Consider the following 21,849-nt stretch of genomic DNA (forward strand, 5'->3'; position numbering starts at 1 on the left):
TGGACCCGCCATGGAGCCTTCTCTGGTCCACGACTCCACTCACTTGCCTGCTGTCTATTGCCTTAGTCAGGGCTGGGAGGTCCATCTTGCAGGTAGCCCAGGTCTTCCTGGTCCAGTGGTGGACAAACTGTGGCCAGCACGACTCTGGACAGTGGAGCCAGTGGTGTGGAGGTGAGAACCCAGAAAGGAATGTTAGAGGGTGGGCAGATTAAGCAAGGCTTTGAAGGATAAGTAGGAGTTGGCCAGCGAAGGAGTGGGTAGGGTCTGAAGTCCTAGAGCTCAGAGAACTTTGTGGGTCATAGGTAAGGATGGCTCATTGTTGAGTCTAGATTAATGATTTAGTTGTTGTTTGGTACCAGAATTGAACACAAGGGCACTTTACCACTGAGCTACATCCCCAGCCCTTTCTTTCTTTCATTCTTTAATATTTTTTTAGTTGTAGTTGAACACAACACCTTTGTTTTATTTACTTATTTTTATGTGGTGCTGAGGATAGAACCCAGAGCCTCGCATGTACTAGGCAAGTGCTCTACCGCTGAGCCACAACCCCAGCCCCAGCCTCAGCCCCAGCCTTTTCTAAGTTTTTATTTTGAGACAGGACCTCCCTGTTGCTGAGGATCTTGCCACATTTCTGAGGCTGGCCTGGATCTTGTGATCCTCCTGCCTTAACTACTGGAGTCCCTAGGATCACTGGTGTCTCTCACAGCGCCTGGCCTGAAATCAATGATTTGGAAGCACCCAAATTGTCAACATGGGGTAGGATCAATGGATTCTGGGAGTTGATGCCATGGCTTCCAGCTAGTACAATATTGTCACACCAGAAACAGGAAGTCCAGTGACCTCCTTCAACACCATCAGCACCTCCTTGAGCGTCAGGCGCAGGGGCACAGCTTAGTGCTGGGGCAGCTCCTGACATGTATGAGGCCCTGGGTTCCAAACCCAGAACCACACACACATACGTATTTACTGAACACCAACACTGGGCCAGGCATAGCACTGGGCAGGGACATGGCCATGAGTCAGGACCAGATGGTCTCCAAACTGCCATGCGTGGTGAGGGCTCTGAGGGTGGGAGGCTCCTGTTTTTTAAAATTAATAAAAATATATTTTGCATGGGGAAAAAAACCTGGAGGGATAAGTATAAAAATGTTGGTAGTGTTTATGTCTGGATGCTGGAATTTTTGCTTTTATCTGCTTATCTGCATTTTCTAATATTTCATTTATTATTATTTTTTTAGTTTTAGGTGGACATAATTTCTATATTTTATTTCTATGTGGTGCTGAGGATTGAACCCAGTGTCTCATGCATGCTAGGCAAGCGCTATACCAGGGAGCCACAACCCTAGCCCTCATTTATTATTTCTTATACAACAGTAATAAAATATATATGAAGGGGGGTTCTCATGTCCTGCCTCTGATCCTGCAGAAAACCTCCAGGGACCCAGGTCAGGAGCAGAAAGGGAGCTGGAGGGAGGCTGGGGTCGAGGCTGGTCCTGCTCTCTGCCCTCCCTGGCTCTGGGTGGTGTGGGCTGGCAGTGAGGAGGGGCGGGGCCGGGCATCAAGGACTGCAGGAGACCCTGCTCTCCCCACAGGTTCTCTCCTTTGGTGCCAGCTGTGGCCCAGGCTGCCCAGGGACCTGCCCAGCTATGGTGAGAGCCCTGTGTGTGCCTACACTCTGGACTCAGAGACGGGGAGATTCCAGCTCTTTGACTCTTTTCCTGTCCTCCTGTCTGGGGAAATGCCACCTGGTACTCCACGGTGCTGCCCTGTAGCAGTGAAGAGCTGAGAGAGGCCTGAGTCAAGCCCTGTGCCCTCAGAAGGACAGCAACCAGGTGCACAGCTGATCGCTCCAGGCCCCTCGCCTTCTGCAGAGGGTTCGGAGGTTGGTGGCCTGGCACCCTAGCCAGCTGCTCCACTGGGCTCATGCTGGGCTGGTGTCGGAGTGCGGCGATGCTTCCTGGAGATGTCCAGGGAGGAAGGGCCTGCGGGGAGGCCCGGAGACCTGCTGGCCACTGTGGGTCCTGCAGGGAGCAGGGCGTCGCCCTGATGAGCATTTCTTGCCGCAGTCTTGGCTGGGCACAGAATCACGAGCCACTCACAGCTTTGTAGATTCAAACAGCAATTCTTTATTCCCGAACTCACACCGGCCTCTACACACGTTCTGGGGCAATCCCAGTTCAGCTGCCACCCAATTCACCTACTCCACGAGGCTTTTTTCCCAAAAATGCTCTCTGAATCTCACGAGAACTCAAGGGAGCTCAGGCAGCAGGAACGCCCTAATTCCAGCAGCAATAATCCTCAACATTGAACTTCCCTAAAATCCAAGGTCTTAAACTGGGAACGCCCTTAACCCAAGGAGCGGGATACTTCCTCAAACTGCAGGACACACCCTAATCCTGGATCCTCCCTGGTCGTTGAGCAGGGTCACCTTTCTCAAACACACATGCAAGGTCAACAGCGAAATTAACATGGGGTACGCTGGCAAGGAAATTTCAATGCGTCATTCCTACTTGGTAATGGCCCTCAGCAATTTCTCATCCTCATTCCCATGGAATGCTGAGAGGCTTCCCGGGGTCATGTGCCCAGGAAAGCTGGCCTGGGAGGGCCTGAAACCCCTGCCACCAGAGTCACCCTCAGGCACACAAGCACAGTTGGTACTGAAGCCCTGGCACCGGGAAGATGAAGAGCAGTAGGCCGGCTCTGCGCAGCCAGCTTACTTGGATGGGGAAGAGCAGGGAGGCCTGGGCAGCAGGAGGAGGTGGGCACCAGATGGGGCTAGCATCTCTGCTGCTCCTGACCCCACCTGTGACCCGCGGATTGGAAGGTGCCAGCCAAGCCCACTCCGCCAGCCAAGGCGCTTCCTTGGCAAACCGGGTAGGCGCCCGCAGAGTGCAAACCAGGTAGGCGCCCTCAGACCGGCTGCAAGGGGACGGTGTCCTCGTGGTCCCTCTTCAGAGGACTGGCTGCCTTCTGCTGTTCTTGGCTGCCCCTCTGACCTCAGGATCTTCCTCTGGAGTCCCAGTTGCTGAGGCTGAGCCCTGAGCTCCCCGGGTCCTCTCTCCCCTTCCCTCTTCACATCTTGCCTACTCTTCCCTCTGCCCCTCCCCGCCCTGCCCCCCATGGCTTTCGGCCAGTTCTGGGCCTTAACTTTATTCAGAAACTGGCAAAGTTGGGCTGGGGATGTGGCTCAAGCGGTAGCGCGCTCGCCTGGCATGCGTGCGGCCCGGGTTCGATCCTCAGCACCACATACAAACAAAGATGTTGTGTCCGCCGAAAACTAAAAAATAAATATTAAAACATTCTCTCTCTCTCTCTCTCACTCTCTCTTTAAAAAAAAAAAAAAGAAAAAGAAAAGAAACTGGCAAAGTGAATGAGCTGGAAGGCAATCTGTCTCCTCCAACTCCTCTTTGGAGCTGCTTCCTGGCCAGGGAGGAGTGGTGATGGGCAGAAGGGAGAGAACGCAGCCTAGACCCGGAAGCCCAGCTCTGCTCCCCTCCAGCAGCGGGACAGTTCCTGCGGGGTCTGGAGCAGGTAGGTGGCCAGGGACCTTCTGGTCCGACTCTGACCCTCAGTCCAACATCTCCAGCTGGTGAGGGGATCTGCCCGCCCCCGGACTTCAAGTTCTGCAAGGCAGAGCTCTGCTTCCTGCCTCCAGCCCCAGGCAGCGAGGTGCCTGGCACACAGTAGGCGTCCCCTAACTACCTGTGGTTTCAGGTGGGTGTCACCGAGTCTGGCGCTCCCAGGAGGAACGCAGGGATTCAGTGCAGTGGCGGTGGCGGGGGGGGGGGGGGGCGGCCCCTCCTCCTCCTCCTCCTCCGGGGGGCTGCTGGCACGGACCGGGCGCCCGTGGGGCAGCTCGAAGCCCCCCCACCCCAGCAGGAGTACCCAGCAGGGGGGTGCGCACTGCGGGAGGGCGCGCTCCATCGCGGCGCACAGCTACCAGTCGAGGTCCTGGAGGTTGGATCCTAGGGCTCCAAGGGGACGCCCTCCTCGACCACCGACTCCAGGGGCCACCTTCACTGTCCCCTTCACTGCCCCCTCCGCCCCGCCGCTGCACAGATTCCTCCAATGCCCCTCCCCTGTCCCCTCTGTCCCGCCCTTTCCCCGCCCCCTCCACTGGCCCTCTCCCCATCCACTGCCCCTCCACCGGGCCGGCCACGTACAGCCCCGCAATCCCCGCGCGGTGGCTGCCGCCCGCGCCACGTGTGCCCGCGCCACGCGGCGTGCAGGGAAGCGCGGTCACGCCTGGCCGGGCCACCATTTCCCGGTCGCCACGGCGTCGCGGACTCCCCAGCAGCGGCTCCCGAGCCCACCTGGTCCGAGGTGCCCCGCAGGCAGCCATGAGCGGGTGCACAGATCGCGGGGCGGTCGCAGCCCCGGCTCCGGCCCCAGGGTCGGTGCCTGCACCCTGCGCCTCGAAGGTGGAGCTGCGGCTCAGCTGCCGGCACCTGCTGGACAGAGACCCATTGACCAAGTCCGACCCCAGCGTGGTGCTGCTGCAGCAAGCGCAGAACCAGTGGGTGCAGGTAGGGCGGGCCCGCGGAGGTCTGTCTGGCCCAGAACCCTGGAGCTGGGACACAGAGTGGATGGCCTGAAGCTTGCAGGGTGCCGGGCAGAGGCATCTGGAGCTGGGGCTGAGCTCAGCATCCAGGTGGGGCTACCAGGTCTAGAGTGGGGGTGCCCAGGAGTCGGGGTGCATCTCAGTGTCCTGGGTTGGGGGTCTTGGGGTCAGAGGAGGCTTGCATGCCTCCTAAGAGGCACAGAAAGGAGTAGGGTGCAAGAGTGAGGGAGCCTTCCAAGGCTAGGCTGGTTGGGGTGCAGCTGTCTGGTAGCCAAGAATGAGCACCTGGCTTGTCAGTCCCCATCTCTGAGGCAGAGGCACTTGGAGCTGGTGGCTGGGTGGAGCTGGGACTGTTGGATGGATTTTTTTTTTAAATATTTTTTTTACTTATAGATAGACTCAATTCCTTGTTTTATTTGTTTATTTTTATGTGGTGCCAGGGATCAAAACCAGTGCCTCATGTATGCTAGGCAAGTGCTCTCCCACTGAGCGACAACCCCAGCCCTGCTGGATGACTCTTGCTGGTTGAGGGGACTCTGGAGCTGGCTGACCAGGCTAGGGACCATGAAAGCAGAAGCTGAAGGCTCTGAGATTCTGGATGCCCCCAGCTTGTTGCCTCGCCCTTCCTTGTGCCTCAGGAGCAATCCCAGGTTGCCAGCTTGAGGCTTGGTCTGGGGACAACGGGAACCACAGGCCAGGTCTGGGCAGCTGCCTGCAGGAGAGCACCCTGTCCTGTCTCTACGGACCTTGGCTTTGTGCTGTACAAAGTGCTTTCTCAGTCACCAGCTCACAGGAACCCAGGGTGTTCCCTCAAGACCTAGAGACCGGGGTGCCTCCTTGCTGGGAGGCCATGAGCAGGGGCGACTGGCTGGGTGGAAACCGCAGGTGCCATGACTTTCCTGGGGACTCGGGGTCTCACTCCAGTGCCCTCCTGGCCCGTGGTGGCAGAGTGCAGGCTGTGAAGGGGTGACAGGGGGTGGGAGGTCCCAGGTGATGGCAGAGCAGAACCCACGTGGTGGGGGGATGCATCATGTGCACGTGCCTCTGGAGACCATCTCTGCACATCCAAAATCTGCTGATGTGGCCCACCAGGCTCTCAAGGCCGAGAGATCCCACAGGTCATTAACCTGGAGGGTGAAGGGCCTGCCTTGAGCATGTGTCCAAGCTGCGGTGGTGTGTGGGGACTGCCACTGCGCCAGGCTCCTTGAGGACTGCCCTATGCCCGGTCCCCAGTAGTACCTTCTTGGCCTGAACAATGGCTGGTGCAGATGTCCCTGGTTTGAGGACAGGAGTCTGGGATCTGGCGACAAGTAGGAACCCACTGTAGGGCTGGTCCTTAGGGGGCATGTTGAAGAAGGGAACTGAGCTCCGTGGAGGAGGCTGGTGAACCCAGGTCCCCTGAGGAGGGGGGACACCCCCCCATCCCTTCCTTGCTCAGTGGGAGCTCAAGTGTGGAAACTGACTCCATCCTTGGGTAGGACCCTTCTCGGTTTCCTCTCTGTAACAGGGTAGAACAGAGGCAGCATGAGGTGTGGTGAGGGGGGGGCGGAGGCCCTTGACTGGCATGGGTGACATACCTTTACTCCAGGAGGGGAGGTGCCCAGGGTCCCTGCAGGTGACCCCCGGGGGGTGGCCTGGAGCCCTGCCATGCCTTGCAGGGGCCAGGTCCCCATGGACTGAGAACAGCCCTGAGGAGAGTAGAGGGCAACAGGGGCCGCTGAGTGCAGGACCCTGGGGGGCCTGGGGAGGCCCCTCCATGGGTCAGCTTGGGATATGGCTTGCAGGTGGGCAGAACTGAGGTGGTCCGCAGCAGCCTGCATCCCGTGTTCTCCAAGGTCTTCACTGTGGACTACTATTTTGAGGAGGTGCAGAGACTGCGCTTTGAGGTGTATGACACCCACGGGCCCAGTGGTCTGAGCTCTCAGGATGACTTCCTGGGGGGCATGGAGTGCACCTTGGGGCAGGTGAGCAGCACCTGGGGAGGGAGGGTGTGGGAGGGTCCTGGGGGAAGTGAGGCCACGGGTGGGCGAGGGGGCAAGGTGGAGGTCCCATGGAGTGCACCCCAATGGCTCAGGTTCTGAGGGGCGCACTTCCACGGCTTCGCCCCTAACAAGATTTCTTGTTGGAGACAGGGTCTTGCTAAGTTGCCCAGGCTGACCCGGAACCAGAGACCCTCCTGCTTTGGCCTCCTGGGTTGCTGGGATGGCAGGAGTGTGCCACCATGCCACTGGTCTTCCATATCAGTGTTTGTAGTGCAATTTTGAATGAGGTGGTACATGGGTACATGCCACATTCAGGATATAGGAGCCGTGCTGCAGATGCCCTCCTGCTCCTGCACAGCCCTGTCTGGGTCCTCAGACATCCTCCCAGAGCCATGTTTTCACATGAGTAGATGAATACATTAATTTTTTTCTTTCTTTCTTTTCTTCTTCCTCTTTTCTTTTTTGTGGTGCCTAGGATTGAACCCAAGACCTTGTGCATGCGAGGCAAGCACCCTACCAACTGAGCTATATCCCTAGATTTTTTTCTTTCTAAAAAATCCACGGATTGCAGACACTTTCTCTTCTGACATAGGAGCCCTTCCTCGTCATCAGATAGAGGTCTCTTCTCTGTTTTCCCAGCATGTGCAAGGCCCTGGGTTTCCCCAACACTGGGGAAAAAAAAGTTAAGAGACCCAGTCTCCCCGTCCAGGGTGTAGCTTAGAGGAGCACTTGTCTGGCAGGCACAAGGCCCTGGGTTCAGTAAGTGTCCCTGTTCCTCCCTGTGCAGGGTGGCTGCAGCGTGGTATCCACTGCTCTCAGCCCTCTGCCCAGGCCCTCTCCTTCACCCTGTGCCACCTGTTCGAGTAACGAGCATCTTTCCTGCTGCCGCTCGGCTGTCTCTGGGCTGGGCTTTCCACAGGCCTTGTGACTTGAGGAACAGCTTACATGTGAGACGCGAGGCCGAGGATGGCAAGTTCCCAGATCGCAGGTCCCCCTTCCAGCCGGTCCCCCTGGTTGTCTGTGCTTGGGCCTCAGGGACGTGAAGCACAGCATGTTCTTTTACCCCACATCATGTGCATCTGACTCATCCCCATGGCTGCCTGGGCTGGAGCTGGTTCTCGTTAGCTACTTCTGCCGACCCTGTTGTGTGGCAGCGGGGCTGACATGTGGGGAGGACCCAACCCAGGGGCTGCAGAGTGGAGCTGCCCCCCCCTGCCCAGCCTGGCGCGCACGGCACACATACACACAGGCCCCACCTGGATCCCTGCAGTGCAGGACACGCCTCTCAGTCCCAGGTGGGCAGCTCACACATGGACGCAGACCGGGCACGTGTGTGGGCACACGCTCGTAGACTTCCTGCTCTGTGGCCAGGCTAGCTGTCTAGCCAAGGGCAGGGTCAGCCCTCTTTGCTGGGAGGCCATGAGCAGGGGTGACTGGCTGGGTGGAAGCCGCAGGTGCCATCACTTTCCTGGGGACTCGGGGGTCTCACTCCAGTGCCCTCCTGGCCCGTGGTGGCAGAGTGCAGACCCAACCCAGGGGGCTGCAGAGTGGAGCTGGTTTTCGTTAGCTGCTTCTGCCGGCCCTGTTGTGCGGCAGCGGGGTTGACATGTGGGGAGGACATGCCAGTTGCCCACATCCAGGGAGTGGCAGGCATGGGCTCAGGACACTCCTGGAGGGAAGGGTATGCCCCCGGCAGTCCTGAGCCCCCTCAGCAGCAGTTGTTGCCCTTCTCATCTACCGGCAGGATGGACCTAGAGGACCCACCCGCTCTCCCAGGGCCCTGCTTCCCACTGGGCAGGTGGCCCCTGTCCTGTGAGCTTACCTGTGTCAACTTCACCCACCTGCTGGGCTCAGCCCACGGGAGAGCTGCCAGCAGTGCGTGGTGGGTGACGCCCACCCAGGGCTCGGCCTAGCTGAGCAGTCGCCCTTGCTGGACACGCACCTTTGTCAAAAGCCAGGGTGTGCCACCCTGGGGCTGGTGCCACCCTGACTTGCTGGAACAGTTGGTGTCCAGGAGGGGCCCACAGCCATTAAAACTTCCTTGCCCCATGGGTCCTCACCTGCCCTGTGGGTCCTCACCTGGTCCTCACCTGCCCCGTGGGTCCTCACCTGGTCCTCACCTAGTCCTCACCTGCCCTGTGGGTCCTCACCTGGTCCTCACCTTCCCCGTGGGTCCTCACCTGGTCCTCACCTGGTCCTCACCTGCCCTGTGGGTCCTCACCTGGTCCTCACCTTCCCCGTGGGTCCTCACCTGGTCCTCACCTGGTCCTCACCTGCCCTGTGGGTCCTCACCTGGTCCTCACCTGCCCTGTGGGTCCTCACCTGGTCCTCACCTAGTCCTCACCTGCCCTGTGGGTCCTCACCTGGTCCTCACCTTCCCCGTGGGTCCTCACCTGGTCCTCACCTGGTCCTCACCTGCCCTGTGGGTCCTCACCTGGTCCTCACCTGGTCCTCACCTGCCCTGTGGGTCCTCACCTGGTCCTCACCTGGTCCTCACCTGCCCTGTGGGTCCTCACCTGGTCCTCACCTGCCCTGTGGGTCCTCACCTGGTCCTCACCTGCCCTGTGGGTCCTCACCTGGTCCTCACCTGGTCCTCACCTTCCTCGTGGGTCCTCACCTGGTCCTCACCTTCCTCGTGGGTCCTCACCTGGTCCTCACTTGCCCCATGGGTCCTCACCTGGTCCTCACTTGCCCCATGGGTCCTCACCTGGTCCTCACCTGCCCTGTGGGTCCTCACCTGGTCCTCACCTGGTCCTCACCTGCCCCATGGGCCCTCACCTGGTCCTCACCTGCCCTGTGGGTCCTCACCTGCCCTGTGGGTCCTCACCTGGTCCTCACCTGCCCTGTGGGTCCTCACCTGGTCCTCACCTGGTCCTCACCTTCCTCGTGGGTCCTCACCTGGTCCTCACCTGGTCCTCACCTTCCTCGTGGGTCCTCACCTGGTCCTCACCTTCCTCGTGGGTCCTCACCTGGTCCTCACTTGCCCCATGGGTCCTCACCTGGTCCTCACTTGCCCCATGGGTCCTCACCTGGTCCTCACCTGCCCTGTGGGTCCTCACCTGGTCCTCACCTGCCCCATGGGCCCTCACCTGGTCCTCACCTGCCCTGTGGGTCCTCACCAGGTCCTCACCTGCCCTGTGGGTCCTCACCTGGTCCTCACCTGGTCCTCACCTTCCTCGTGGGTCCTCACCTGGTCCTCACCTTCCTCGTGGGTCCTCACCTGGTCCTCACTTGCCCCATGGGTCCTCACCTGGTCCTCACTTGCCCCATGGGTCCTCACCTGGTCCTCACCTGGTCCTCACCTGGTCCTCACCTGCCCCATGGGCCCTCACCTGGTCCTCACCTGCCCTGTGGGTCCTCACCTGCCCTGTGGGTCCTTACCTGGTCCTCACCTGGTCCTCACCTGCCCCATGGGCCCTCACCTGGTCCTCACCTGCCCTGTGGGTCCTCACCTGGTCCTCACCTGCCCTGTGGGTCCTTACCTGGTCCTCACCTGGTCCTCACCTGCCCTGTGGGTCCTCACCTGGTCCTCACCTGGTCCTCACCTGCCCTGTGGGTCCTCACCTGGTCCTCACCTGCCCCATGGGCCCTCACCTGGTCCTCACCTGCCCTGTGGGTCCTCACCTGGTCCTCACCTGCCCCGTGGGCCCTCACCTGGTCCTCACCTGCCCTGTGGGTCCTCACCTGGTCCTCACCTGCCCCGTGGGCCCTCACCTGGTCCTCACCTGCCCTGTGGGTCCTCACCTGGTCCTCACCTGCCCCATGGGCCCTCACCTGGTCCTCACCTGCCCTTCAGGTCCTCACTTCAGGTGTGTCGGCAGCCGTTTCCTGGCCCTGGCCTGAGGGCTGGAGACGCTAGGTGTGGACCTGTTTCTGCTTCCTGTTTTCCTGTGCAGGAGCCCTGTGGTGGCCTGGCCTCTGAGCCTGGGTCCCCTCCTCACATGGGCAGTCCTGGAGGTGCTGGAGCAGGAGGTGGCATGCAGAGGTGTTGGTGGCCCTGGGTCCTGAGAGCCCCAGAAGGCCCAGGCCAGGGAGCCGGCGGGAGAGGGAGAGGAGCGGAAGGCCCAGGTCCCTGAGGCTTGGGGCTGTGCTCGGCCATCCCGTCCCTGCCTTTTCTGTCCAGATTGTGGCCCAGAAGAAGGTGACCCGCCCGCTGCTGCTGAAGCCCGGCAGGACTGCCGGCAAGTCCTCCATCACTGTAAGACCCACCGGGGGCCTTCCTCCCTCCGTGGCTCTGGGGCTGGGTGGGGGCAGGGGAGCAGGCCAGGTCTGGGGAGCCTGGACCTGCAGGAGGCCTGCAGCCCAGCGGGGCCTCTCCCCAGGTGGTGGCCGAGGACATCTCCGGGAACAATGGTTATGTGGAGCTCTCCTTCCAGGCCAGGAAGCTGGACGACAAGGTGAGGTGGGCGCCCATGGCGCATCCAGTTCCACGTCCTCCCCAGGGGCTCTGCACCAGCCATGGCCACTCCTTAGCGGAGACACTCATGACCCCACTTAATGATGGGGGCCCAGGCTGGAGGCCCCCCAGGCCAGGCCTTGGAGGTGGAGGAACTGGATTGGAGCCTGGCCTGCTGGCCGTCAGCGGGTGGGAGGGCACCCTGGGCACTCAGTGGGGACCGGCCCTGTGCAGGCGTCCCAGCGCCTCTCTGGAGATGTCAGAGCTGAGACTCAAGTGGGGAGGGTCTGGCAGGGGTGGGGACATGGGGTAGGAGCAGGAGACGAGGGCAGGGCCCGGATGGACCCAGGGTCCCATGGGCACGCTGGGGCACTTATGAGGGCTCCAGGGGCCAGGTCCCTGTCACCCCAGAGCTCCTCACCTGGTGCCTGGGGAAGTGACTGAGCCCACCTCCTGGCCCCTGGCCATGAACCCTCTGCTGCCCCAGGACCTCTTCAGCAAGTCCGACCCCTTCCTGGAGCTGTTCCGCATCAACAGGGACGGCAGCGAGCAGCTGGTGTACAGGACAGAGGTGAGGCTCTCGCCCACCCGGCACTCCGGCCGGCTGGTCCCCCGGGCGCTTCCTGGCAGGCGTGAATGGCAGGAGTAGGACTGGCCACCCACTCCCCATGGCCCTGGCTGTGGACTCTGCTCCCAGCACCTGGCCCCGCTCTGGGGAGCTGCAGGGTGGGCCCGGCGGACTCGGCAGAGTCCTGCGGGGGGTTGTCTTGGCTGTGATCATTTTTAGGGCTACCCCCCTTCCTGCAGGGAGACGGTGGTCACAGCAGGGAGGGAGGGTTTCCTTTTGAGATAAATTGAGTAAAAAAAAATCTATTTCAGGCAAAAAAAAGGGTCCAGTGGTCCAGTGAGTAGTGGAAGCTCTGAGGGAGGTTCCCAGGAGGGGCACCTGGTCCTGGCCCGTGTGGCCTGGGGTGGAGGCAGGCCAGCCTCCTGGACCCAGGGTTCTGGGTGAGGAGCCCAGATTCCTGGGAGCCTCAGAGCCCCCCACTGCCCCAGGACCCCAGAGCCTCCTGGGTTCTGGCCCCTGGCTCTGCCCCCCGCCAAGCCCCCGGGATCCCTAGGTGGTGAAGAACAACCTCAGCCCTGTGTGGGAGCCCTTCAAGGTGTCCCTCAACTCTCTGTGCAGCTGTGAGGAGACCCGGCCTCTGAAGGTAGGGAAGGGGCAGGGACAGAAATGGGACGGGCCAAGATGGGCCAGGGTGGAGAAAAGCCAGTCCCCCCAAAACATACTTGGGCTTCTTGGAGTCAGAGTTCCTGGGAAACCAGGGTCGGGAGAGGCTGTGGGGGTGGCCGGCTTTGGGGGAGGGGTCCCCGGGCCCCCAGCGGGCAGGCGGGCTGATGGGCCTGTGCTCCCAGGGCCTGGTCTGGGACCACGACTCCCGAGGGAGGCATGACTTCATTGGAGAATTCTCCACCACCTTCGCTGAGATGCAGAAGGCCTTCTCGGAAGGCCGGGTGAGCCTGCGTTGGGGTCCCCGCTCGCGGCCTGGCCATCCTGGTGGTGGCTGGGAGCAGCATCAGCTATTGTCACGACCCTGGGAAGACTAGTGCTGGTGGCAAGCCAGAGATGCCATGGTGCCCAGAGCCCGGGTGCGCTGGGGTGACAGTCGGAACGGCCCTGCCAGAGGCCACCCAGGGCCAGGCCTGGCAGTGGGCGTGCAGGCGTGTGCACCTGTGTCCACTCAGTGGAAGGGCACACCTGAAGCTGGGGTGGCAGGAACGCCTGCTGGTGTGGGCCCAGTGTCCCTACGGGAGGTATGCAGGCTCCAGAGGTGGCCTCTCCCCAGGTGACAGGGCCATGCTGTGGTAACCCGGCTCCCCCTGCCCTGTTCTGGGCCACGGGGTCCCGATCCATGCTGGGTGTGCCCCATTCAGCAGATGGGTCCCCATAGGGTGGCTGCTCCTGTCCTCCACACCCAGCTTGGCCCTGGTGGTCACTGCTGGGGACAGTCATGAGGACAGGTCACTGGCAGAGGCTTCAGCCTCTGCCAGCCCCAGGGAGAGGGTGATGGACATGGCCGCCTGGCATCCCGCACGTCCCTGTGCCCAGGCCCAGTGGGACTGTGTCAACGCCAAGTACAAGCAGAGGAAGCGCAGCTACAGGAACTCCGGGGTGGTGGTCCTGGCTGGCCTGAAGGTAGGCGCGCCCTGCCTGGAGCTCTGTCCCGGGCGGTGGACCCTGGGGTGCCCTCCCAGGGGTCTCGCATCCTCCCTGGAGGAGGGGCAGAGCCAGGGCAGAGGGAGGAGGAGACAAGGCCGGGGTCCTCAGGGGAGGGCAGGCTCCCCAGGGCTGCCACATGGACCTGGGGGGGGCATCCCTGGGGGGGGGCCCTGCTGACGCCCCTGCCTGGAAGCTCCACAGGGTCCACTCCTTCCTGGACTACATCATGGGCGGCTGTCAGATCCACTGCACTGTGAGTCTGGCCTGGCTGCTACATACCCAGAGCCCAGGCCACCTGGGCAGAACCCCAGTTGGCCCCCAGGGCCCCTGCAGCAGAGGGTGGGCACACAGAAACCAGTCCAGGGTCACCCTCAGAGGTGACACGGTCAGGACTTGCCTGCTCCTAGGGAGACGACCTGGGAGAGTGAGCGTTTGACTGTGGGACCACCATGCCCATGTGGCCCTGGGCAGGCAGTGGGTGGGCAGTGGGAGACAGCAAGCCCCGGGAGGCCCTGAGGGGGCCCCAGTGGGAGGCACAAGGGTGACCGTGGAGGGAGGGGGGTGAGTGCCCCCCAGCGGGAGCTCAGCTCTGCTTGGGTCATGCTGGGGCCTCGGGGGAGCCTGGGCTCTGGGAGACCCCTCCCTGCCCGGTGCACCTGTCTGCAGAGGCTGGAGGACGGCATCTGGGGGCAGTAGCCCCAGCTTCCTCCTACCCAAACCTGGGCTTGGTTCCCTGCCTGCCTGGCGGAGGGCGGGCCAGTGCTGCCCACCTCCCTGGCCCTTGCAGGTAGCCATTGACTTCACAGCCTCCAATGGCGACCCCCGGAACAGCTGCTCCCTGCACCACATCGACCCCCACCAGCCCAACGAGTACCTGAGAGCGCTGGTGGCCGTGGGCGAAGTCTGCCAGGACTACGACAGGTGTGGCCCCGCCCCTGGGTGGCTACTAGCCGGGGAGCCTGTCCAGGAAGGGCCAGGAGCACCTCTGTGGCAGCCCACAGGGGGCATACCCTGCACCTGGACGCCAGCCTGACCATCTGGCCGTTGGACTGGGGTGGTTAGGAGCTAGGCACAGAGGCCTGGCTGGTGCCTTTGGTGTCCCCAGGGGTTGGAAACACGGAGGTAGGGCTCACTCCAGGGCGCCCTGGGAGGGACCAAGCACAGACCCAGAGGGCTGGACACCATGCCCACGCCATGGCTACCTGCCAGGAGCCCTCCCTCTGGGTGGAGGATGGAGGGGTGTGTGGCCAGAGTGTGCCCTGGTCCTGTGGACGCCAGGGTCCTGTGGACAGACAGTGCCCTGTGTCAGAGCCCTGCAGGCTGGGGGCAGCAGGACCATCTTGGCCAGCTCCGCCCTCCTGCCTGTGCACACGTGCCTCCGTGGCTCTCTAGTGGCCTGAGTGCCACCTCTAGGCCTGGGCCCACAGGACCCTGGGCTCTTGGGCTGTGATCAGCATCTGCTCCTGCGAGGAGCGGGGCCCTGGGTGACGGGCGCTGCCTTTCTTCCAGTGACAAGAGGTTTTCTGCTTTGGGGTTTGGAGCCAGAATCCCTCCCAAGTATGAGGTAGGAGACCAGGCTGGGGCCTGGACGCCACCACACTTGTCACCCAGATCTCTTGCAACCTCACTCTGCTAGACAGAGGGCATGGAGGTGGCTTCCTGCCAGAGAGGGTGACCTTTGACCTCCTAGGACGCAGGGTGGAGGCTGGAGATGAGCTCCTGCTTCCCATCAGAAAGATGCGGGAGGCAGTCCCATGGCTTGAGCAGAAACAAAGGTGGTTGACAAACGGGAAGCTTCAGGAACTGCTGGATGTGGTCGAGGCCATAGTCCAGGTCCTGGGAGGTCATCAGCCACTGGCCCCTCTTGCCCTACCCAGGTGTCCCATGACTTTGCCATCAATTTCAATCCCGAGGACGATGAGTGTGAAGGTAGGAGCTGGCAGTGGGCCTGGGGCAGGGTGGGGTGGGCCTGGCTCACCTGCTGTCCCCACAGGCATCCAGGGCGTGGTGGAGGCCTACCAGAACTGCCTGCCCCAGGTCCAGCTCTACGGCCCCACCAACGTGGCGCCCATCATCTCCAAGGTGGCCCACATGGCGGCGGTTGAGGAGCGCACGGGCGAGGCCTCTGTAGGTGCCCGGGTGTGGGCTGGGGTGCCAGGTGGAGGGTTGGCGCTGCGTGTGGAGGGGGCTCCGGCCCTGGGAGGCAGCCTGCAGACATCTGGGACAGGCAGTACCAGTGCAAAGACCCTGGGGCAGGACGGAGGGGTGGGTGGACAGGTGCCTCATGGTCAGTTTTTATCGTCCTGCAATAACACACAGGCGGTCAGGGCTGCTAGGGTTTCCCGGTACATATGACATTGTCCTGCGACTTCGTTCTGCACTTTGTGTGCTGCTGGGGACGCTGCCTCTTGCCTGTGGCTTTCCTTCACCTTTGCTCAACTTTGAAAGGATGTCAGTTTTACAGGAGTGACGTGCCACCGCAGCCGTCCCTGTCTGCACGTTGGCCCGCCTGCCCCCCCACCCTCGTGCTTTTGTTAGTTTTGTTTTTTCAAGTTACATTGAGACCATTCTAAAGTATACAGCGTGCAGGCCTCAGGACAGTGGGGGTCCAGCAGGTGCCAGGAGAGGCTCTCCTTTCGGGCTCCAGAGGGAAACTCAGTAGTTTGTTTGCATATTTTCTTTTTTTTTTAAATATATATATATATATATTTTTTTTAAAGAGAGAGTGAGAGAGGAGAGAGAGAGAGAGAGAATTTTTAATATTTATTTTTTAGTTCTTGGCGGACACAACATCTTTGTTGGTATGTGGTGCTGAGGATCGAACCCGGGCCGCACGCCTGCCAGGCGAGCGCTCTACTGCTTGAGCCACATCCCCAGCCCCAGTTTGCATATTTTCATGTTTTAGTTTTTGCACCAGCATCAGAGACTGTAGGGTGCACTGTGTGGTTCTGTGCTCACACCCAGCCACACACCCCCACCTCCTCTCTTTTATTATGGAACCTGTGATCCTCCTGCCTCGGCCTCCCAGGCAGCTGGGATGACAGGCGTGGCCCCTGCACCAGGTGCACGGTGGGTTTAACCTCAGTACCACACACACTACGTAGTGGGCACTGCAGCGTTCCCACGTGCAGCGTGAGTGACAGCCCTGTCTGTTGGCCGTAGCCTCTGGCTAAGGGTCGGGTGATGCTGTGAAGCAGGGCTAGTCACCCATTCCACCTGTGGGCCTCTCATGGCCTCTACAGAGACTGGGCCCAGCCCAGCCGGTGGTGTCCTTGGCTTAGACACCAGCCCGCGTGTGTGGCCTCACTCTTGTTCCCAAGTCATGACACTTCCCACCAAGAAATGGGTCGCCATGAGATGTCACGAGATCAGTCTTTAATTCTCCTTTCCTGTGTGAGACCAGCAGGGGTGACAGTGTCAGGGGTGCCCAAAGTTGGCAGAGGGAGTGCTTGAGACCATGCGGGCGCTGACCTGGTCTGGGTGGGACCAGGTGGGCTTTGAGCAGGGCTGTTGTACCTGGAGGCCAGGAGCAGGGCTGGGTGTGGCTCCGAGGCACTCTGGCTCTAGAGGGGGTGGCAGGAGATGGCTGGAGAAAGGGAAGTCCCTCCTTCCTCTGAGGCTGGTCGGGCCTGTGGCCTGTCCATCCTTTGTTCCCTGGATAGTACCACTGCTGGGTGTCCACTGTGCTAGAGGCAGAGGTGTGAGGGAGACGGCCCAGCCTTCAGGGCTCGAGCTCTGGGAACCCCTTCTCTTTAGTGAGACTGTGGGGTGGCCTTGGCTATCACTGGAAAGTGGGCTTCTCTGCAAAGGGTCCTGCTGCCTCCCGCAGCCGGGGCTGCAGTGGACCCTGCTCACGCTGGGCCCCTCCTCCTCTGGATCACAGCCTGGCAGACATGTCAGGTGGACTTTGCAGTGCCCGTCCAGAGCCACAGGTGGGACGGTGACAGGGAGCCCGGTGGAGCTGGAGTAGGGTAACTGCAGAGACCTCTGAGTGTGCCATCATGCTGAGCTTCAACAAACGCACGGCAGAGCCGTCCTAAAGCTGCTGAGCCGAGCTCTGGCCAACCCAGGTGGGGGCACAGCTGGCCGTGGGCGAGGGCCCTGGGTGCGGCCCCACACCTCTCCTGTGTCCGCAGCAATACTACATCCTGCTGATCCTGACGGACGGCGTGGTGACCGACATGGCGGACACGCGGGAGGCCATTGTGCGCGCCTCGCACCTGCCCATGTCCATCATCATCGTGGGCGTGGGTAACGCCGACTTCACCGACATGCAGACTCTGCACGGGGAGGACGGCGTCCTGCGCTCCCCTCGGGGCGAGCCGGCGCTCCGGGACATCGTGCAGTTTCTGCCCTTCCGGGAGCTCAAGAGCGTGAGTGCAGGGCCCCGGGCAGGCCACCGGAGCCTGGCCAGGGAGGACCTGGCGCGCCCCAGCTGGGGCCTGGGAGGGAGCCTAAGGCTTGGCTGCAGGAACTCGGTCTGTATAGAAGCAGAGGGGGCAGCTTCCCCCTGCCCTGCACCTCCTGGGACACAGAGGGCTCCCCACACCCGGGCATTCCTCAGGAAACGTGGGCGGTGCCTGCCCAGCAGCCCCTCTACCTCCTGCCCCAGCCCCTGGGGGAGGCGGGTGCACGTGGCCCTCGGAGCTCTTGGGGGTTGTGGACTCATACTCTGGATTTTCATTCTGTGTCCTTAGGAGAAGCTCAGCAGGCACCAGGCCTAGGTCAGCTCCCTGCTGGTCCCTTAGACCACTTTGAGAGTTGGGGCTGTGACCAGGTGGGGGACATGGATCTCAAAGGGCTCAAGTGCACCTGCCTTCCCTACCCTAGGCCTCCCCCGTGGCGTTGGCCAAGTGTGTGCTGGCCGAGGTCCCCAAGCAGATGGTGGAGTACTACAGCCACAAGGAGCTGCCTCCACGTGGCTTCTGCAGCCTCCCTGGAGAGGCCAGCCCCCGCTCGTCTCCTGAGGACTCCAGGCACGGGGACTGTGACCAGGGTGCCCCCACGGCCTCTGTTTCCAGCACCGTTGGGGGTCCTTAAGCCCCTGAGGCCCCCAGAAGCCTCCTGCTCCCAGCCCAGACTTGTCCCCTCCTGTCATCCTGTTGGCCTGGGAGGGCGGGCGATGAAGGAATCCAGGCCCTCTGGGGGGCACCCCGAAGCAGCAGCCCCCATGCCTATCCCTGCTGGAGCCAGGGGTTGCTGAGGGTAGGACAGGCCTGGCAGGCCCTCCATGCCGGGGCTGTCCTGAGCACCTGACACCCTCCTGGGCAGACCCCTCTCTGCCCTGGCAGGACCCCTCCGCCTGCCCCTGCTGCCATCCTGAGCATCCTGTCCACATCCCAGGGCCTTGGGCGTCTGAGTGAGCATCGGGTCTAATAAAGCCTCACCTGGCCCAGGAGTGGACTTGTGCCTCTGTGACCTGCGAGGACGGCTGAGCTGTCTGTGTCACAAATTCAAAGAATGAAATCCAGGGGCAGGAGTGTCAGAAAGAAACAGATTTGTCGGAGTAGTAGGAAGACAGCAGGCGGAGCTCCTAAGGGGGAGGGCCCAGGAGAGGGGCCTGCACATGCTGCCTGGGCTTGCGTGAATCTGCAGGGTTAAGGACAGCAGCCCAGCTTGTCCCCTGGTGGGACTCCCAGCCTCCCGAGCCTCCTCGCAGCCGAGGCCGGGCGACCTTGCGCCTCCAGGGCTCCGTCTATAGCATGGAGTGAGGTCGAGTGGGCTCTCGGCCTCACAGACTTGAAGAAAGAAACCCACAGGGCAAGGAAACAAGCCGAGCTCCCGAAGCAGACAGGCCCCGGGAGGGGTGCCGCGGCTCTGCTCTCTGGGGTGGTGAGGTCGGATCCACAGAGCCTCCCATCGGCGCTGCTCTGCCCACTCTAGCAAATTGGGAGAAAAGTGGCCTCTGAGCCTCACGTGGCTCAAGGTTGGGGGTGGGGGCTGATGGCACAGGAGGAAGTGCCTTTGGGGGCTGGTGGTGTCTAGAGGCTGTTAAGGAACCGTCTGTGTGGCTAGGACAGCTGGGGTCAGGGGACGTCCTCGTCCTCTCCTCCTCTTCTCTGAGACCCTCTCCTGGCTGCCTGTGGCCATCTGGAAACCTCATTCCAAGGAGGATCTGGCCCTGGGAGAGGCAGACCTGGCCTGGGCTCCTCCAGGCCCAGGGCACCAGCCAGGGCACCAGCCACCACAGCAGGAGGCCCGTGGCCAGGGTCAATCCTGCCCCCGGTGACTGCAGCCTGAGCAGTGCTTCCCGCCCAGGACCAGAGCGGTCAGCGGGTTCCAACTGAGCTCCCTCTGAATCACCTTGTCCGAGAAAACCCTGAATCCACCCCTGTCCACCCCTCCCTCACCCGTCCACCCCACCCACCCCACCCCCATCCCCACCCCTTCCGTCCCCCTCCCTCCCTCTGTGCTGAGTCCTGATTCATCTCCTGCGAAGCAGGGATAATAGGCATCACCATGGTAACCTGGCTACAATTCAGACGGCTGAAGCTGGTCTGTGTGTGGAGGGGGAACATGGGGGCAGACAGGACACCAGGGAAGTACACCCTTTGTCCATTTCTCAGGCCAGAGGTTCTCAACCAGGGGCAGGTCGTGGGTCCAGAGCCTGAGAGCAGGTGTCAGCCCAGCTCTCATCTTGTCCCCACAGGTTCAGTGGCAGGAAGCACTGGGCCTTCCTGGCCTCCACTCAGGTGCTGCTGAGGGCCCTTAGTGAGTTGGGGTCCCAGAAGGCAGCGACTGCCCAGAGTGGGTACTAAGGTGGGCAGAGCCAGCGACCCAGGAGGCTGAGGCAGTATGACCCCTCATCCAGGAAGCCTGGGCCGCTCAGCAAGAACCTGTCTCATAATTTATAAAAGAAAAAAAAATCCCTAAAAGGACCAGGCTTTCGCTTGGTGGTGGTACGTTTGCCTCACAGGCAATGTGGGGTTCCATCCCCCACAGCACCGGGGGGAATAAAACTCCATGGAGTGACCTACCTGAGGTCACACAGCGAGGTAGGGGCAGACACAGGACCCCAGCCAGCTCTGTGAGTCCTGGTTCCACACCTGCACTGTGTCAGGGATGTGCCCTGGCTGGGTCTGTTGTAGGGACAGACGAGGCCGGGCACCGAAGACAGCAGGAAACAGTTTTATTTGGCTGCAGCCAGGTTCAGAGGGCACAGCTTTTGCTGGGATCAATCCATCCCCTGAACCCCGAGTTCAGGGAGTTTTACACCCAGCGTGTCAGGGGAGGGGCTCAGAAGTTCACAGTCTGCAGAAGTTCACACAAAGCAGCCTCTTCTCTCCCTGTTCTGGGCAAGTTAACCCTCAAGGTCAGCGACTGAGAAGGGGGGAGCTGCTTCTCCCCTTCCCGCCCCAGCCAGCTCTTACCACGGAGCCCAGTTGTACCTTCTCTTCCCTTAGAGATGCAGACACCTCTGTGAAGCCCAGCTCAAGGCCAGAGGCCTTGTTAAAGGACCTGTCTTTTTATTATCACATTTTGCATTTGCAAACACACTTTAAAAACTACTGTACTGGATAAATGTTTGTGAAAAACTAGTAAAGGGGCGTCCAGCACCTGGAGTGCCGATCTCTTCCAGGCCAGTGGCCAAGTTATAGAGCAACAGGAACACAGGAAATTCACCTGCCTTGAACTCTGTTGTAGAGACTCTTTTGCTGATAGTCCTAAAATCAATCCTGGTAAAGATTTCTGGAGAAGCTGAGTTAAGACTTTTGGTGGAGGAGGGAGCCACAACAGGTCCAGAGGCGCTCCCAGGCTGGGCAGCCCGGTCAGAAAGCCTCCGCTGAGCAGGAGCCTGCAGTGGAACCCCTGTCCCCAGTTGCCAGGTGGAGCTCCCAACCACCTGGAGCCTGGCTGTGGCTCATGGTGTGGCTCCAGGGTGTGGGTGTTCCAGGGAAGCAGAGCTGGAAAGGGTGGAGGGCCCAGGACCCCCCAGAAGCCCCAGGACTCCCTTCCAGCAGGCTGGGGAGCCCTCTTCTTGGGGCCTGGGCCTGGCACTGGGAAGAGTCTGGAGGTGCCTGGCAGCTGGGCGGGACACCTGGCTGAGCCCCCCACACCTGCTTCCCTGGGAAAGCTCCAAGGGAGTCCAAGTCCTGGTCCCAGGCGCCAGGGCCAGGGTACTTCGGCAGCCCTGCCCCTGTCAGACCTGGATGCACGTGGGCTCTACAGTGGCTCCCAAGGCTCCATGGTAAGGACATGGGGCTGCTGCCTCCGGTCTGGAGACACTGGCCCTGGGTCGCGCTGCATATGAGGAGGCCCTGGCAGTCCAGTGCCCAGCAGCACCTGGAGTGAGGCCGGCTGGCCAGACCATGGCCTCCAGTGGCTCCTGCATCCCGGCAGAACCTGTGGTAGAGACGGAGCCAGCTGACACCACACCCTGAGAGATCCTAAGCCAGAGTCACACGGCCATCTCTCTGGTCCCCACCCTGCAGACCTGGCTGGGTAGGCCGGCCACCACGTTCCCAGCCCGTGACACAACCCAGGAGGCTGGAGCAGCCCAGGAGTCTGCTTGCACGGGTGCCTGAGTTGGTGCCCACACCAGTGTGTGGCCACTGTTTCCTAAAAGTACAGCCAGCCAGAGGAGCTCCATCTTTTTATTTTAGACCTGCCTCCCACCCCGCCAGCCGCGCTGGGCCTCTGAGGCTGGGAACACAGGGTCAGTCCCCCACTGCAGGCTCCTCGCCGCCGG

At 61.4% G+C, this 21,849-nt stretch overlaps 1 protein-coding gene across 1 annotated transcript; it reads left to right on the plus strand.

Annotated features, from left to right (window-relative positions):
- The first annotated feature begins 3,699 nt into the window (after window positions 1-3,699).
- Window positions 3,700-18,518, plus strand: CPNE7 (copine 7). The gene is made up of 15 exons (XM_081273813.1): window positions 3,700-4,526; window positions 6,346-6,525; window positions 10,667-10,741; window positions 10,866-10,940; window positions 11,427-11,510; window positions 12,061-12,150; window positions 12,356-12,454; window positions 13,050-13,136; window positions 13,354-13,413; window positions 13,948-14,081; window positions 14,670-14,724; window positions 15,038-15,089; window positions 15,154-15,287; window positions 17,297-17,533; window positions 17,991-18,518. Exons 1-15 carry the CDS (start codon window positions 4,341-4,343, stop codon window positions 18,198-18,200), a joined length of 1,758 nt encoding a protein of 585 aa, XP_081129939.1. The 5' UTR covers window positions 3,700-4,340; the 3' UTR covers window positions 18,201-18,518.
- The last annotated feature ends 3,331 nt before the right edge of the window (window positions 18,519-21,849 follow it).

This window comes from Spermophilus citellus (genome assembly GCF_964194105.1).
Source record: "Spermophilus citellus genome assembly, chromosome: 18".
Taxonomy (NCBI): domain Eukaryota; kingdom Metazoa; phylum Chordata; class Mammalia; order Rodentia; family Sciuridae; genus Spermophilus; species Spermophilus citellus.